Source organism: Scyliorhinus torazame, chromosome 9 (genome assembly GCF_047496885.1).
Source record: "Scyliorhinus torazame isolate Kashiwa2021f chromosome 9, sScyTor2.1, whole genome shotgun sequence".
NCBI lineage: Eukaryota > Metazoa > Chordata > Chondrichthyes > Carcharhiniformes > Scyliorhinidae > Scyliorhinus > Scyliorhinus torazame.
In genome coordinates, this window is record NC_092715.1 from 109,831,773 (window position 1) to 109,848,322 (window position 16,550).

The 16,550-nt window shown below is 48.4% G+C and overlaps 1 protein-coding gene across 1 annotated transcript in view; it reads right to left on the reverse strand.

Moving 5' to 3' along the window:
* The window catches only part of pdzph1 (PDZ and pleckstrin homology domains 1), a 136,367-nt gene that overhangs the window by 84,403 nt on the left and 35,414 nt on the right, over positions 1 to 16,550 (reverse strand). Inside the window, exon 5 of the mRNA XM_072516385.1 lies at positions 7,587 to 7,757. Coding sequence (XP_072372486.1) covers positions 7,587 to 7,757 — 171 coding nt within the window. The remainder of the gene's footprint in view (positions 1 to 7,586; positions 7,758 to 16,550) is intronic.

Consider the following 16,550-nt stretch of genomic DNA (forward strand, 5'->3'; position numbering starts at 1 on the left):
AAGTTTGTTACATGTTGTATGTCCGACAGGATAATTTTTCTCACTGCCACACGCCTATTCAGCAGAAACCTCTGAGGACTTGCCCTCAGAGACCCACCGTTGCCAGACGCTTGTTCAGCGGAATTAGCTTATCTGCAAATACTGGTCAACAGACCACACGCTTGTTCAGAGGAACTAGCTTTTCAGCTGATACTTGTTCGGGTATCAGACGCCCGATCGTAACTGCCCTTCTGGTTCGAAGAATAGAACCACTACGGCAGCCCCAACACAATGACTACATTTTTGCCCGTTCTTGTCGGTTGCTCAGGCAGTAGAGAAACGGCTTGAGACCCCCCCGCTGGTCAACTACGCTCGGGTAGGAGAGACATGGCACTGGTAGCCGTCCTACCCGGGGACTCCATCCAACTCTTACCCGTCGCGGCCCATATGCACCTCATTTGGCATTTTCCATTTCAAAAAGTTTGGTTTGTTTAGGGAACCTTTAGGTTGCCCGCCATCTGCTATTTACATCCTGGAACATTTGGATGGTAAATCAGCACTGGTTCGTCATTGGGAAGTGTGCCGTGTCCTAAAATTTGTTTTTTGAAAAAAAATGAGGGAGTCACACATAGTGACCAATTATAAAGGGAATAATTGGCACCAAAGGACAGACACACTAGCATACCAGATATTAAACAAAGATAGTTACAGACACTATGCTTGTTTCTCCAGAACTCCAGAAGCTCCAGGACCGGAGAAAATAAAGAGAACACAAAGAAAGAAAAGGACCAAGAACAGCCATGAGGACTTCCTTCATCGTGATCAACATTTTGTTTTTGGACATTTGGTTGCGTGTGAACGCGAACCCCATGACTTCAAACCTCCCAGCCGTTAATGTTTCACTGCCCCACAGTACCCAGAGCCCAGTCACCAGCGACACTACATCTTCTTGGTGTGACAGGTTCATAACCTGGTACTCCCTGTCCTATGTGATCGAAACACTGTTAGCATTGGCGATACTCTGCTGTGTAGTGCAGACTATGCGCCTACGTAAATGGAGAAGGAGAGCGTACCGCGCTCGAACCCCGGTATATAGGATCAGATCCCCTATATTCGGTTACGACCAGACCCCCGACCCCCGCGATCTATAATATAATAATAAAGTGCATTCACCTGCGTTTATTGTTGTTGTTGTAAATAAAGAAATGTACAAAAACTTTTTCATGAGCAAAAAATTGGATGATCCTGAGCTTGACTGCCAAGCCAGGAAAGATTATATGAAATGCTGTGATTTTGTTGTATAATTAAGGAAGGTAGGATAATGGAATGTTTAGCGAGGGTAGTGTATTAAGGATAAATTAGACGTTCCAAGTTTGTTTTTTTGTAATGCATGTCCCTGTCTGACATAGCGCCCTCAGAATTGTTCGTTAAAATTTTTCGTGCATAGCTATGGTCAGTGCAGAGGCCATGTAGGAGGTGTCCCCCCGGTCAGGGAATGGAAAGTAACAAAAACTGATGTGATCCTTCACGCTTCGCGTTAGGATCACAAGGAGGGAATGTAGCCATGTAAAATGGCTGACTCCCGATTAGAATGGCCAAACCCCGATATAAAATGGTGAACGGAAGAGGCTGATGGGAAAATCAGCCAACAGGACTCAAACAGACAGCTGCAGGTAAAACAGTGTATTTGTCTCTGGGGAAGCCAGACCGAATCGATACCTGCAGCCATCAACATAACAACACCCCAGCCATCTGCATATTAATCAGCAATCCCCGGGAACAATGGATACAAAATAGACACGCAAAGCCAACCCAGACCTTTCGGCGCCAGCAGGAGCTGACACAAAGAGAGGTAAACGACCACCCCTCGATCAAGGAATTGCTCCAGCATTGGAGAATATCGAACCAAGTGATTGGGACCAAGTCCAATCACTTGGAACCAGGTACAAGGTCCGCCCCGAGAGGCGGGAAGCCCCTGGGGACTATAAAAATAGGGGCCAAGTTCAAATCGACCCTTCTTCTCCTCTCCGCACCCTTCGAGACCCTCCTGCAAGAGAACGTAGGTTTTACTCCAACGATCGCTACCAGATAGAGAATCCTGACTAGCGACCTGTACCAGCTTTGAATCCCGCAGGCTCAGAACCCATATTAAAGGCCATTCATTTCCCTGACCTGGTGGGCCATTTCCAAAGTTAAGTATTGGCCTGTTAGTTGTAGGAAGTAGCTTAGAGGTAGAATTAATGTATAAGTATTGATTGCTGTATATAATAAATGAGCGTTGATTTAACTCTTACTAAGCGGTGTGTTGGATTATTAATCATTACTCGGACTTGAACCACGTGGCGATATCAGAAAGATACCTGGCGACTCAAGAGCAATGGTGACAGAAGAAGAGCAATTGTGCTTAAACAAAGGAGATTACAATGGGATGAGAGAAGAACTAGCTAAGATAGACTGGGAGCAAAGACTTTATAGTGAAACAGTTGAGGAACAGTGGAGAACCTTCCAAGTGATTTTTCACAGTGCTCAGCAAAGGTTTATACCAACAAAAAGGAAGGAAGGTAAAAAGAGGGAAAATCGACCGTGGATATCTAAGGAAATAAGGGAGAGTATCAAATTGAAGGAAAAAGCATACAAAGTGGCAAAGATTAGTGGGAGACTAGAGGACTGGGAAATCTTTAGGGGGCAACAGAAAGCTACTAAAAAAGCTATAAAGACGAGTAAGATAGATTATGAGAGTAAACTTGCTCAGAATATAAAAACAGATAGTAAACAGATAGTAAAAGTTATATATAACACAAAAAAGAGTGGCTAAGGTAAATATTGGTCCTTTAGAGGATGAGAAGGGAGATTTAATCATGGGAGATGAGGAAATGGCTGAGGAACTGAACAGGTTTTTTGGGTCGGTCTTCACAGTGGAAGACACAAATAACATGCCAGTGACTGATAGAAATGAGGCTATGATAGGTGAGGACCTTGAGAGGATTGTTATCACCAAGGAGGTAGTGATGGGCAAGCTAATGGGACTAAAGGTAGACAAGTCTCCTGGACCTGATGGAATGCATCCCAGAGTGCTAAAAGAGATGGTTAGGGAAATTGCAAATGCACTAGTGATAATTGACCAAAATTCACTAGACTCTGGGGTGGTCCCGGCGGATTGGAAATTAGCAAACGTGACACCACTGTTTTAAAAAGGAGGTAGGCAGAAAGCGGGTAATTATAGGCCAGTGAGCTTAACTTCGGTAGTAGGGAAGATGCTGGAATCTATCATCAAGGAAGAAATAGCGAGGCATCTGGATGGAAATTGTCCCATTGGGCTGACGCAGCATGGGTTCATAAAGGGCAGGTCGTGCCTAACTAATTTAGTGGAATTTTTTGAGGACATTAACAGTGCGGTAGCTAAAGGGGAGCCAATGGATGTGGTATATCTGGATTTCCAGAAAGCCTTTGACAAGGTGCCACACAAAAGGTTGTTGCATAAGATAAAGATGCATGGCATTAAGGGGAAAGTAGTAGCATGGATAGAGGATTGGTTAATTAATAGAAAGCAAAGAGTGGGGATTAATGGGTGTTTCTCTGGTTGGTAATCAGTAGCTAGAGGTGTCCCTCAGGGATCAGTGTTGGGCCCACAACTGTTCACAATTTACACAGATGATTTGGAGTTGGGGACCAAGGGCAATGTGTCCAGGTTTGCAGACGACACTAAGATAAGTGGTAAAGCAAAAAGTGCAGAGGATACTGGAAGTCTGCAGAGGGATTTGGATAGGCTAAGTGAATGGGCTAGGGCCTGGCAGATGGAATACAATGTTGACAAATGTGAGGTTATCCATTTTGGTAGGAATAACAGCAAAAGGGATTATTATTTAAATGATAAAATATTGAAACATGCTGCTGTGCAGAGAGACCTGGGTGTGCTAGTGCATGAGTCGCAAAACGTTGGTTTACAGGTGCAACAGGTGATTAAGAAGGCAAATGGAATTTTGTCCTTCATTGCTAGAGGGATGGAGTTTAAGACTAGGGAGGTTCTGCTGCAATTGTATAAGGTGTTAGTGAGGCCACACCTGGAGTATTGTGTTCAGTTTTGGTCTCCTTACTTGAGAAAGGACGTACTGGCACTGGAGGGTGTGCAGAGGAGATTCACTCGGTTAATCCCAGAGCTGAAGGGGTTTGATTATGAGGAGAGGTTGAGTAGACTGGGACTGTAGTCGTTGGAATTTAGAAGGAAGAGGGGGGATCTTATAGAAACATATAAGATTACGAAGATAATACATAGGATAGATGCGGGCAGGTTGTTTTCACTGGCGGGTGAAAGCAGAACTAGGGGGCATAGCCTCAAAATAAGGGGAAGTAGATTTAGGACTGAGTTTAGGAGGAACTTCTTCACCCAAAGGGTTGTGAATCTCTGGAATTCCTTGCCCAGTGAAGCAGTAGAGGCTCAGTAGAATGTAAAAACATTCATTAAATGTTTTTAAGATAAAGATAGATAGCTTTTTGAAGAATAAAGGGATTAAGGGTTATGGTGTTCGGGCCGGAAAGTGGAGCTGAGTCCACAAAAGATCAGCCATGATCTCATTGAATGGTGGAGCAGGCTCGAGGGGCCAGATGGCCTACTCCTGCTCCCAGTTCTTATGTTCTTATGTTCTAAATAAACTAAGGCTAAAACGAGCAACAGTTTCCCTATTATGTATTTTCTTTTTCTTTTAATTTCTTTTCATGTACTAAATGATCTGTTTGAGCTGCTCGCAGAAAAATACTTTTCACTGTACCTCGATACACGTGACAATAAACAATAAACAACACCAGTGCACCCAAAGGTATGCCAGGGCCATCCAGGTACTGGCCCTCTGGAGAATGATTGCCTAGGGCAACTCGGTCAATAGGACGTGGAAGGCAGCAGGCCTCCTTGGCCTCTGCTGTGCATCATGGAACACACCTAGATGTAGTGTGAGGGTTTGTAAGTGCAAGGGTGGCACGGTAGAACAGTGGTTAGCACTGTTGCTTCACAGCACCAGGGACCCGGGTTCAATTCCCGGCTCGGGTCACTGTCTGAGTAGAGTCTGCACGTTCTCCCCTTGTCTTCGTGGGTTTCCTCCGGCTGCTCCGGTTTCCTCCCACAGGTCCCGAAAGACGTGCTTGTTAGGTGAACTGGACATTCTGAATTCTCCCTCTGTGTACCCGAACAGGCGCCGGAGTGTGGCGACTAGGGGATTTTCACTTCATTGCAGTGTTAATGTAAGCCTACTTGTGACACTAATAAATATTATCGATTTTTAATGAATCATGGGGCACAGTGTGGACATGCGTGAAGTTAGGCGCAGTTAGTTAGGGGGTCACCATCAAAGAAATGTTATGTATGGAACAGCAAACTACCACAATGAGGGAAACCCTCTGGGGACTGTACTGATGGACCCACCGGACCTGTTGAGGCAGTGGAAACGCATCTTCAGGATGCCGATACACTGCTCGATCACATATCGAGTGGCACTGTGAGCCTCGCTGTACCGGACCTTTGCTGCAGTCTCTGGCCTCCGCACTGGCATCATCAGCCAAGCGTTGGGGATATCCCTTGTCCCCTACAAGGAATTTCTGCAGCCTGGATGACCCTCGAAAATGCCAAGGATCTGCAATTGCCCGGGGATGCAACTATCATGCATGCTTCCTGGAAAACATGTACGCACGTGCATGAATCTCATCTGGTGGTCACACACCAGCTGCACGCTGAGGGAGCGGAACCCCTTCCTGTTGTTGAAGGGGACTCCCTGATGCCACAGGGCGCATACACCGACATGGGTGCAGCCGTTTGACCCCTGCACCTGTGGCAGACCAGTTATGGTGCCGAATCCTATTGTCCTCTTGTCTTGTTGGTCCAGGTTGAAATGAATAAAGCCCAAAGCCCTTGCATAGAGTGTATCCGTGGCCTGCGAGATGACACACAGTTCACTTGTAAACCCCTGGAATTACCCCTTTGCATAAAGCTTGAGGGCTGCCATGTTCTTTGCAGCCACATGGAGTGGCTGTCCTCCACTACCACGTTGTACCAAGTTGGCAAGGATGTGGCACAGGTACCGCACAGTCCCCCTGGTGAGGCAGAACCTTCTATGACACATGTTGTCTGACAGCCCCATGAAGGACGCCCTCGGTCTCCTGCACCTTTGTGCTGCATGCATGGGTGATGTGGCCTCCAGCCCCTGAGTCTGCCCTGCGGCCCCCTGGTCTCTTGGTGCTGGGTCTGTCGCATGTTGCTGCTGGAGTCTGTTCTCCAGTGCTGTAATAGGTAGTAATCAGCTTCACTGGCCCCATACCAATGTTGATCGGCTACTTGCGAGAGATGAGAGGGAGAGAGACAGGCAGGCAGATTGGTGTTGCAGTTGGATAACATGAGTTCCTCCCCTGACCCATTGGCCTCCCCACATGGAAGCAGCCAGTTCCCGCCCTTATCTGGCAGCTACCACTCACTCACAGCTCAGGTGCCCTCCCATCTCCATTGCATGACTGGCCCCAGCCTGTGCTCTCGCCAATCAGAGTCACTTTTGCCCAACCGTCTGTTTCTTCCCTACCTTATTCTCTATATATCTGGGGGTTCTGATGGGAGGTTCATCTGTTCACAAAGTCAATTGGACGCAGATATCTGCCTTAGGGGCTAATGGATCCTCACTGTCAGGCATTGCGGTCTGGCACATAAGCAAGCCCAATGCCTCTTGATCCCATGTACCCAAGAGTTGAGCCCTGAGTATTCATCCTGTTTGAGACTGTGGGCAGCTGACATTTTTAAGGCTTAACACTTGACGACATGAGCCTCAGGAAAGTTAGAGGCACAACTGTTTTCTGCTTCAGGGATCGGCAAAGCTAATAGGCACCAACCGTACTCCGTCTGCATCATTCAGGGATCAGTTAAGACTCCTCGAGAGCCACTGCAGTGTTGATGCCACTCATTGTGCAGCCCCCCCACTGCCCCCCCCAGGCTGGGCACTGTGTTGCCTTCTCTTCCAGGGTCTCATCCACCCAGGTCATTAGGCACGCCTCCTTGTCTGTCATCATATCCCAATCCCACCCCATTTGGTCTACAGCCACCACCCCATACCACAGTGATCAGACTAAGACAGCCCTCAAAGAACGTTTAACCAACAAAGGCAGCAGACATCAGGACCTCGCACACCAACTGTAATCCCCATTCTGGAAATCCCAAACAGCCTCCCCCTCTTCAGAGCTCACCAGTCGGGTTCTGGACTCCCTGATGCTAGGTGGAGAGAGTACTGGTTACCTCCTTCCTCCCTCTCGGAGGTCACAACGCCTGCTTATTCGCGCCAGCATGATGTCACACCTGGGAAGTTGCAATGAGAGCTGAAGATGCGATGTTAACAAAGCTCAGTATAACATAATGGATTCAAATTCATGCAAATCAGGTTCTCACCCTTACAGAGCATGAACCTGTTTGCGTCATCGGGGAGGGCCTGGGAAGCTCGCGTTCCGACATCCCATCGACGCAAATCCCCAAATCGTGAGATTTAGCAGCCATTATGGGATTTGCGCCCGTGGCTAGCAGGCCCGCTAAATCCTGCCACAGTGTTTGCTTTAATAAATATCATAAAATTGTGAAAATATATTACTTGCTGTAGGTCGTGTTCTCTTCCCAAGACGATGGGGATTGTTGTCAGAGATGACATCATCACCTCTGAAGATCCAGGAAGTAGCATTAAAAGTCTCAGTGTAAATTCCCCTTTGCTCATTCTCAGCCCGGACTTGGGCCAGATCCCCGGAACGTGTCTCCTCTGATTTTACTGCACACCACAAGGAGAAAACAGAAATAACCTTAAAAAGTGCATATAAATGACCTTCATAATAATGTCTCAGTGATCACAATCTTGACTTATCTCTCCCTAAATTGTGAACCCACAATTTATTCGAAGGTAAAAGCAAATAATTGAAACAGTCAATATTTTCCATTAATTTTGGATGCACATTTCATTATTTGAATTTAGTGCATGTAAATAACCTATATAATCATGCGAATCCTCAACGAAATTCATCTCCAAAATCTTTAGCATATTACGTTTTCATTCTTGGCTGCACAGAACATAGAACGATACAGCGCAGTACAGGCCCTTCGGCCCACGATGTTGCACCGACATGGGAAGTCAAAAAAACAAAAGCCATCTAACCTACACTATGCCATTATCATCCATATGCTTATCCAATAAACTTTTAAATGCCCTCAATGTTGGCGAGTTCACTACTGTTGCAGGCAGGGCATTCCACGGCCTCACCACTCTGCGTAAAGAACCTACCTCTGACCTCTGTTCTATATCTATTACCCCTCAGTTTAAGGCTATGCCCCCTCGTGCTAGCCATTTCCATCCGCGGGAGAAGGCTCTCACTGTCCACCCTATCTAACCCCCTGATCATTTTGTATGCCTCTATTAAGTCTCCTCTTAACCTTCTCTCTAATGAAAACAACCTCAAGTCCATCAGCCTTTCCTCATAAGATTTTCCCTCCATACCAGGCAACATCCTGGTAAATCTCCTCTGCACCCGTTCCAAAGCTTCCACGTCCTTCCTATAATGAGGTGACCCGAACTGTATGCAATACTCCAAATGCGGCCGTACCAGAGTTTTGTACAGCTGCAACATGACCTCATGACTCCGGAACTCAATCCCTCTACCAATAAAGGCCAACACTCCATAGGCCTTCTTCACAACCCTATCAACCTGGGTGGCAACTTTCAGGGATCTATGTACATGGACACCGAGATCCCTCTGCTCATCCACACTTCCAAGAATTTTACCATTAGCCAAATATTCCGCATTCCTGTTATTCCTTCCAAAATGAATCACCTCACACTACTCTACATTAAACTCCATTTGCCACCTCTCAGCCCAGCTCTGCAGCTTATCTATGTCCCTCTGTAACCTGCAACATCCTTCCGCACTGTTGACAACACCACCAACTTTAGTGTCGTCTGCAAATTTACTCACCCACCCTTCTGCGCCCTCCTCTAGGTCGTCTACAAAAATGACAAACTGCAACGGCCCCAGAGCAGATCCTTGTGGTACGCCACTTGTAACTGAACTCCATTCTGAACATTTCCCATCAACCACCACCCTCTGTCTTCTTTCAGCTAGCCAATTTCTGATCCACATCTCTAAATCACCCTCAATCCCCAGCCTCCGTATTTTCTGCAATAGCCTACCGTGGGGAACCTTATCAAACGCTTTACTGAAATCCATATACACCACATCAACTGCTCTACCCTCGTCTACCTGTTCAGTCACCTTCTCAAAGAACTCGATAAGGTTTGTGAGGCATGACCTACCCTTCACAAAGCCATACTGACTATCCCTAATCATATTATTCCTATCTAGATGATTATAAATCTTGTCTCTTATAATCCCCTCCAAGACTTTACCCACAACAGACGTGAGGCTCACCGGTCTATAGTTGCCGGGGTTGTCTCTACTCCCCTTCTTGAACAAAGGAACCACATTTGCTATACTCCAGTCCTCTGGCACTATTCCTGTAGCCAATGATGATATAAAAATCAAAGCCAAAGGCTCAGCAATCTCTTCCATGGCTTCCCAGAGAATCCTAGGATAAATCCCATCAGGCCCCGGGGACTTATCTATTTTCAGCCTGTCCAGAATTGCCAACACCTCTTCCCTACGTACCTCAATGCCATCTATTCTAATAGCCTGGGTCTCAGCATTCTCCTCCACAACATTCTCTTTTTCCTGAGTGAATACTGACGAAAAATATTCATTTAGTATCTCGCCTATCTCTTTAGACTCCACACACAACTTCCCATCCCTTTCCTTGACTGACCCTACTCTTACCCTAGTCATTCTTTTATTCCTGACATACCTACAGAAAGCTTTTGGGTTTTCCTTGATCCTACCTGCCAAATACTTCTCATGTCCCCTCCTTGCTCGTCTTAGCTCTCTCTTTAGATCCTTCCTCGCTACCTTGTAACTATCAAGCGCCCCAACTGAAACTTCACACCTCATCTTCACATAGGCCTCCTTCTTCCTCTTAACAAGAGATTCCACTTCTTTGGTAAACCACGGTTCCCTCGCTCAACGCCTTCCTCCCTGCCTGACCGGTACGTACTTATCAAGAACACGCAGTAGCTGTTCCTTGAACAATCTCCACATATCCAGTGTGCCCAACACTTGCAGCCTACTTCTCCAACCTACCCCCCCCCAAGTCATGTCTAATGGCATCATAATTGCCCTTCCCCCAGCTACAACTCTTGCCCTGCGGGGTATACTTATCCCTTTCCATCACTAACGTAAACGTCACCGAATTGTGGTCACTGTCCCCAAAGTGCTCACCTACCTCCAAATCTAACACCTGGCCTGGTTCATTACCCAAAACCAAATCCAATGTGGCCTCGCCTCTTGTTGGCCTGTCAACATATTGTGTCAGGAAACCCTCCTGCACACATTGTACAAAAAAACGACCCATCTAATGTACTCAAACTATATCTTTTCCAGTCAATATTTGGAAAGTTAAAGTCTCCCATAATAACTACCCTGTTACTTTCGCTCTTATCCAGAATCATCTTCGCCATCCTTTCCTCTACATCCCTAGAACTATTTGGAGGCCTATAGAAAACTCCCAACAGGGTGACCTCTCCTTTCCTGTTTCTAACCTCAGCCCATACTACCTCGGAAGAAGAGTCCCCATCTAGCATCCTCTCCGCCACCGTAATACTGTTCTTGACTAGCAGCGCCACACCTCCCCCTCTTTTGCCTCCTTCTCTGAGCTTACTAAAACACCTTAACCCCGGAACCTGCAACAACCATTCCTGTCCCTGCTCTATACATGTCTCCGAAATGGCCACAACATCGAAGTCCCAGGTACCAACCCATGCTGCCAGTTCCCCTACCTTATTTTGTATACTCCTGGCATTGAAGTAGACACACTTCAAACCACCTACCTGAACACTGGCCCCCTCCTGTGAAGTCAAATCTGTGCTCCTGACCTCTATACTCTCAATCTCCCGTACCCTAAAACTACAATCCAGGTTCCCATGCCCCTGCTGCATTAGTTTAAACCCCCCCAAAGAGCACTAACAAATCTCCCCCCCCCAGGATATTTGTGCCCCTCAGGTTCAGATGTAGACCATCCTGTCTGTAGAGGTCCCACCTTCCCCAGAAAGAGCCCCAGTTATCCAGAAATCTGAATCCCTCCTGCCTGCACCATCCCTGTAGCCACGTGTTTAATTGCTCTCTCTCCCTATTCCTCATCTCATTATCACGTGGCACGGGCAACAACCCAGAGATAACAACTCTTTGTTCTCGTTCTGAGCTTCCATCCTAGCTCCCTGAAAGCCTGCCTGACATCCTTGTCCCCTTTCCTACCTATGTCGTTAGTGCCAATGTGGACCACGACTTGGGGCTGCTCCCCCTGTTCTGAAAAATATCATTCTATGTCAGGAATATGCATTCATGGGAAATGTTTGATATCTTAAATCATCAACAATAAATGTGAGTGAGGGGAGCTGTACTATCCAGTGGGCGAAATTTACCGGCCTTTTCGTGCCCGACTTGGTGACGTGACAAGGCCGTTGAATCTTGTGAGAAGCCTCTCGCAAGATTCATGACGCTTGAGACGTCTCGTGAAATTAAACCAAACTTTGTGTGATATCACGATCTGGATCTCGCCCTCACTGGGCGCAATCTAGATCAGAATATGGCTCATTTAAATATGTTGATGCCATAATCTCCCGTGGCCTTGGACCTAACGACCTCCCCAGAGGTTTCCACTGGGCACCGTTTAGTACTGGTCCCCACAAACCTGGACCAAGTCATAACGGCACATGGGGGGCGTGGCAGGGGGGGTGTCTGCCAGGCCATTGGTGACCTCCGGGTGGTTGGGTTCTGGGCAGGGTGGTACCCTGGCACTCTTGCTTGCACTCAGGCACCATGGCACTACCAGGCTGACAAGGGCACTGCCAGGGTGCCAGCTGGCAGTGCCATGGTGCCTGGGTGCCAGGTTGCCTGTGCCAGGGGTCAGGCCTGGGTGCCTTGCCCTTAAGAGGTGGGGTGAGGGGGTCTTAATGACCCCAGAAGAGGTATGATGGATGCACTGAGGAGGGGGAGCTGGTCTGGAGGCCATGGTGGGGACGCTGAGGACGCATCGAACGATTAGTGCTGCCTTTAAAAATGATGCCCGATCCACGAGTACTCTTCCTGAGATCAGCTCATCAGTGCAGGAAATTATGTAAGTGCAGCCTCGACGGCGCATTTCCCGCCGCGGCCAATAAATACTACAAAGTGCCATTGAATAGCGGGGTCTTTCCCGGCACTGCAGTTGCTGAGAAACACGCCGCCTAATGTGCCCAAAAACGGACTCTGATTTTTTTTTACCCCTGTTAAATCGCGCCCATTGAGTTAACACACAGATCTTTGCATCCAGTTTGATCTGAAGGGGATGAGACAGCCCATTCTCTGAAAACAATAAATATCCGGGGCTGGATTCTCCGCAGCCCCGTGCCGAAATTGCGTTTGGCGCAGGGGCGGAAAATAGAATTTGGCGCTGAAATCGGGCCCTGAGCCAGTTCGCCGATTCTCCGAGCCCCGAAAATCGGCATGTGCGCATAGTACTCCGCGCGGCTGGGGCGCCATTGCCAGAGGCCCGCCCAGCGATCCTCTGCTCCCGACCGGCCGAGTTCCCGATGGCATGGAACTAACATGCTGTGGTCAGTCGGGACTCTCACGTAGTGGCTGCGGCCTCAATCCACGGCCGTCCTGGTGGTTGGGGGGGGGGAGTGAATCGGCTTGTATTTTTTTCAGTAAACTCGGGAGTGCAACGCCAGCGTTTTTACGCCGGCGTGGGGACATAGCCCGATTTTGGGAGAATCCAGCCCCCTATGTGAAATGTCAGTTTGTGATCCTTTCCCAGTGAGCACCAAGCTATAGCACAAGATTAGACACAAACTGACTTTACATCGATAGCTCAGACAGAAAATCCATATGAATGGTTGGGTGAACACTCTGAAATAATTGTTCCAAGTCATGGATATGCTGTTGCTATGTAGGTTCAAAGTCATTCAATGTCACGGACACACAAGTGCATATTGAGTTATTGGATTTAATGTATTTAAAGGATGACTGCTCCATGTGATTTACAAAGTGCAGATGGCTCAGGTTTCAGGACATGTTGAAGCCATAAATGGTAAATGTGTCAGGTGAATGTCAAATATGGAAATATTTCTAGCACCAGCTAACCAGGATATATACTTCCTCCGCTCAATATTTCAGGAAAAGGAAAACACATTAAGCAAGAATTAAACTATTAAACAAAGATCCTATGAAGTAATTGTAATATCAAAAAAATGTTACAGGGCTGTGTATCTGAATATATGTAGCTTCAAGCAAGTAGAAAGAACATGTCTGGGCATTGCACCTTTTTCAGTATGGGGAGTGGGGCAACTGTTCCCTGGTGCATTCTCCATGGCAACGCCTTGACCAATCAGAGTCGACTTGTCTTTTTGGAATTTGTCTGTGTTTCCTGCAGATTGAGCCTGGTGCATCATGACGCCATTCGATCATACAGAGTAGGCAGTGGCCAGGACCAAAGATTGTGCAGCTGTCATCATCACAGTTAGGCGACAAGGTCGTTTTAATGTGCGCGCAGAGTAGAATTGTGAATGTATGAATTTTTAATCATCCAAAACAAATTTGGTTCTACAATAAATTCTCATTCTTCTTGATAGAAAGAGTGTTGGAATCGAGAGTTAAGAAGGTTGATTCTAGGCATGTGATTTAGCAGTTGAAAACACAGGCGGCAATTTAAGCAATGAAGAATGCCAAAGAGGCAGGAGTTCTGCTCACACAAAAGGAGGCCAACAACACCCAACCTGCCTGCATCTCCCTTACAGCCCACTGTGGTAAACCACTGTAGTATATAATATGTGAATTGTGGTAAACTACTACTGTATTGCATGTAATGTGATAAACCACTGCCTGCTGGCTCTGCCTCCCCTTGGGCTCGGTATAAAGGTGGCTGGTCTCCGCCTCTGCCCCAGTTCGGGATCAGAGGCCAGGAGGCTTTCTGTTTAGCTTATTAAATTGATGTGCCATCAATGAACACAAGACGAGCAGTGAACGTAACTGAGGCTTTAATAAGTCTGGGGCTGGGTACTGTGCGTTTGCTGGATGGGAAGGGGTAGATGTGTGTGTGGTGGAGCAGGGTGCCCATGACATATGAACGTCCACATGGTGACACCCTCAGCAAGACATGGCAGGGCATGGCGACAGCAGTATGAGCCCACCTTGTATGACAGCATCCTCCACCGCCCCCCCTCCCACATCTGCTGCACGCCCCCCCCACCCCAAGATATATGGGCCCATGAGAAGGAAGGATTTGCCAGCACTCATGCAGAGATCATCCAAGTGGACAGTGGAATGTGATCCTAAAGGCTGGAGTCAGAGTTTGTCAAACAATAAGGAGCACCAGAGCTCATCTCACAGTGAATCACCATCATCCCCCATCATGTGGATAAGACCTGCTGTTACTGCCTGCCCAGGGCCAACACCCTGTCGTGATGCTGGTATGACCCTCGGGACGGTGGAAGGGGAGCTCATAGTGGGAAGGAATGGAAGGTGGAGTGGAGGAATGAAGGAAGATAGAGTGAAGGAACAAGGGAGAAGGAAGATGGAATGAAGGACTGAGGGAAAGGAAAGTTGGAATAAAGGACCAAGGGGTCAAAGGACCAAGGGAGAAGGGCCCTGGATCACAGATGAGGTGGCCTGTCGTGCCATCTCCAGCTCCCTGCCTGGATCCTCCTGGACATCATCCTCATCATGCTCGTTAGATGAAGCCTGTCATTCTTCCTCCTCCTCCAGCAGACCACCCCTCTGCTGCACGATGTTATGCAGGACCCAGCAGGCCACCAGGACGCTCAAGACCATCTTGGAGCTTAATGACGCTCCTGGTTGCTGCATAAGCATCATTATAACGATTCTCTGTCATGGTCTGGGGCCTTTGCACAGGCATCACTGGCCATGACCTCAGTGTGTAACCCTTGTTGCCGAATAGCCTACCCCTCACAGGAGGGAGAACCTCAAAGGTGCCCGTGAACCCACAAGTGCGCCAGGATGTTTACGTCATGCACGCTGCCTGGATATCAGGCGCAGACATGCATGATGTGCAGCTAGTAGTCACACACCAACTGCAAAATCAGGGAGTGGAACGTCTTCCTATTGATGAAGGGGAGCCCCTGTCAAATCGGTACTTGGAGGGCGACATGCATGCCACCGATCACCTTCTGGACTTGGGGCATTCCAGCAATGGTGGCAAATCCTGCTGCCTGGGCACCTTGTTGGGCCTGGTCCAGGTTAAAGGCATGTCGATGCCCGGCTGCATAGGGCACCCATCACAGTGCGGATGCACCCGTGTGCAGACGTTTGCAATATCCCACACGTTTGGTCTCCGCCCAAGCCTTGGAATAAACCAGAGGCATAAAGGTTCAGGGTGACCGTCACCTTGACAGCTACCAGGAGTGGGTATCCTCTTCCAAACCTCCATGGTGCCAGGTGCACCATCATCTGGTGCAGTCTCCATGGTGAGCTGGAGTCGGCATTGGCACATGCGGTCTGGCAGTTCCTAGGACAGGTGCCGACGGTATACACGTGACCTAATGCGGCGCATCCTTCGCACCTCCTCCTCGGCCTGTTGGACGGCCAGCACCTGAGCCTCACCGGCTGGCGCCTGCTCTTCTGGGTCAGGCTCCTCTTGTGCAGGGTCATCCCTGGGCTGGTCCTGGTGCTCTGGCAGCTGCAGCCAGGTAGATAGCGAGCATAGCTATAGTCCGGTATCCATGTCTCTGTGGGTGGAGGGGGCAGAGACAAGAGAATGTTAGCAAGATCAGGATTCCCTTGACCGTCCAAAGCCAGCAGGTTGCATGATCACCCTGAGCTATACTGCTGCCGCACCCTTAACGTGTTTCTCCCCCCTGCACCCCTCGACCCACCACTTCGATATGATGTCATCATCACTGCACCCTGCTGCCTCCTTCAGTAAGTGGCACCTGGCCTGTGATGTGGGGGTCACCACCTGTCACTGTCAACAAGGGTACCAGAGGCTGCCGCAACACTAGGCTCTGTGGCCCTTGTTCTATTTCTCCAATGGGGCCCACTGTGTTATCCCGCCAGCAGGGTGGCAACTGGTTGTGTGGTGGAGATGGTCAACCTGTGCTGCCAGTCACCTACATGCTGTGAGGCTTGAGTTCAGGCAGATCATACAGATGGAGGTGAGCAATGGATATGTGTTTTTGTCGGTAGCTTAGATGCAGTTTGATGTGGAGCCTGGATGGTACATACAGGTTGTGACAGAGAGCTGGTCATGTTTCCTGGCCACGCAGACACGGGGAGAACGTGCAGACTCCGCACAGACAGTGACCCAGCGGGGAATCGAACCTGGGAGCCTGGCGCTGTGAAGCCACAGTGCTATCCACGTGTGCTACCGTGCTGCCCACATCCTCACATCCCCTCTAAACCTCCTGTCCCTTACCTTAAATCTATCCTCCCTAGTCATTGACCCCTTCACCAAGGGGAAAAGTTAATTCCTG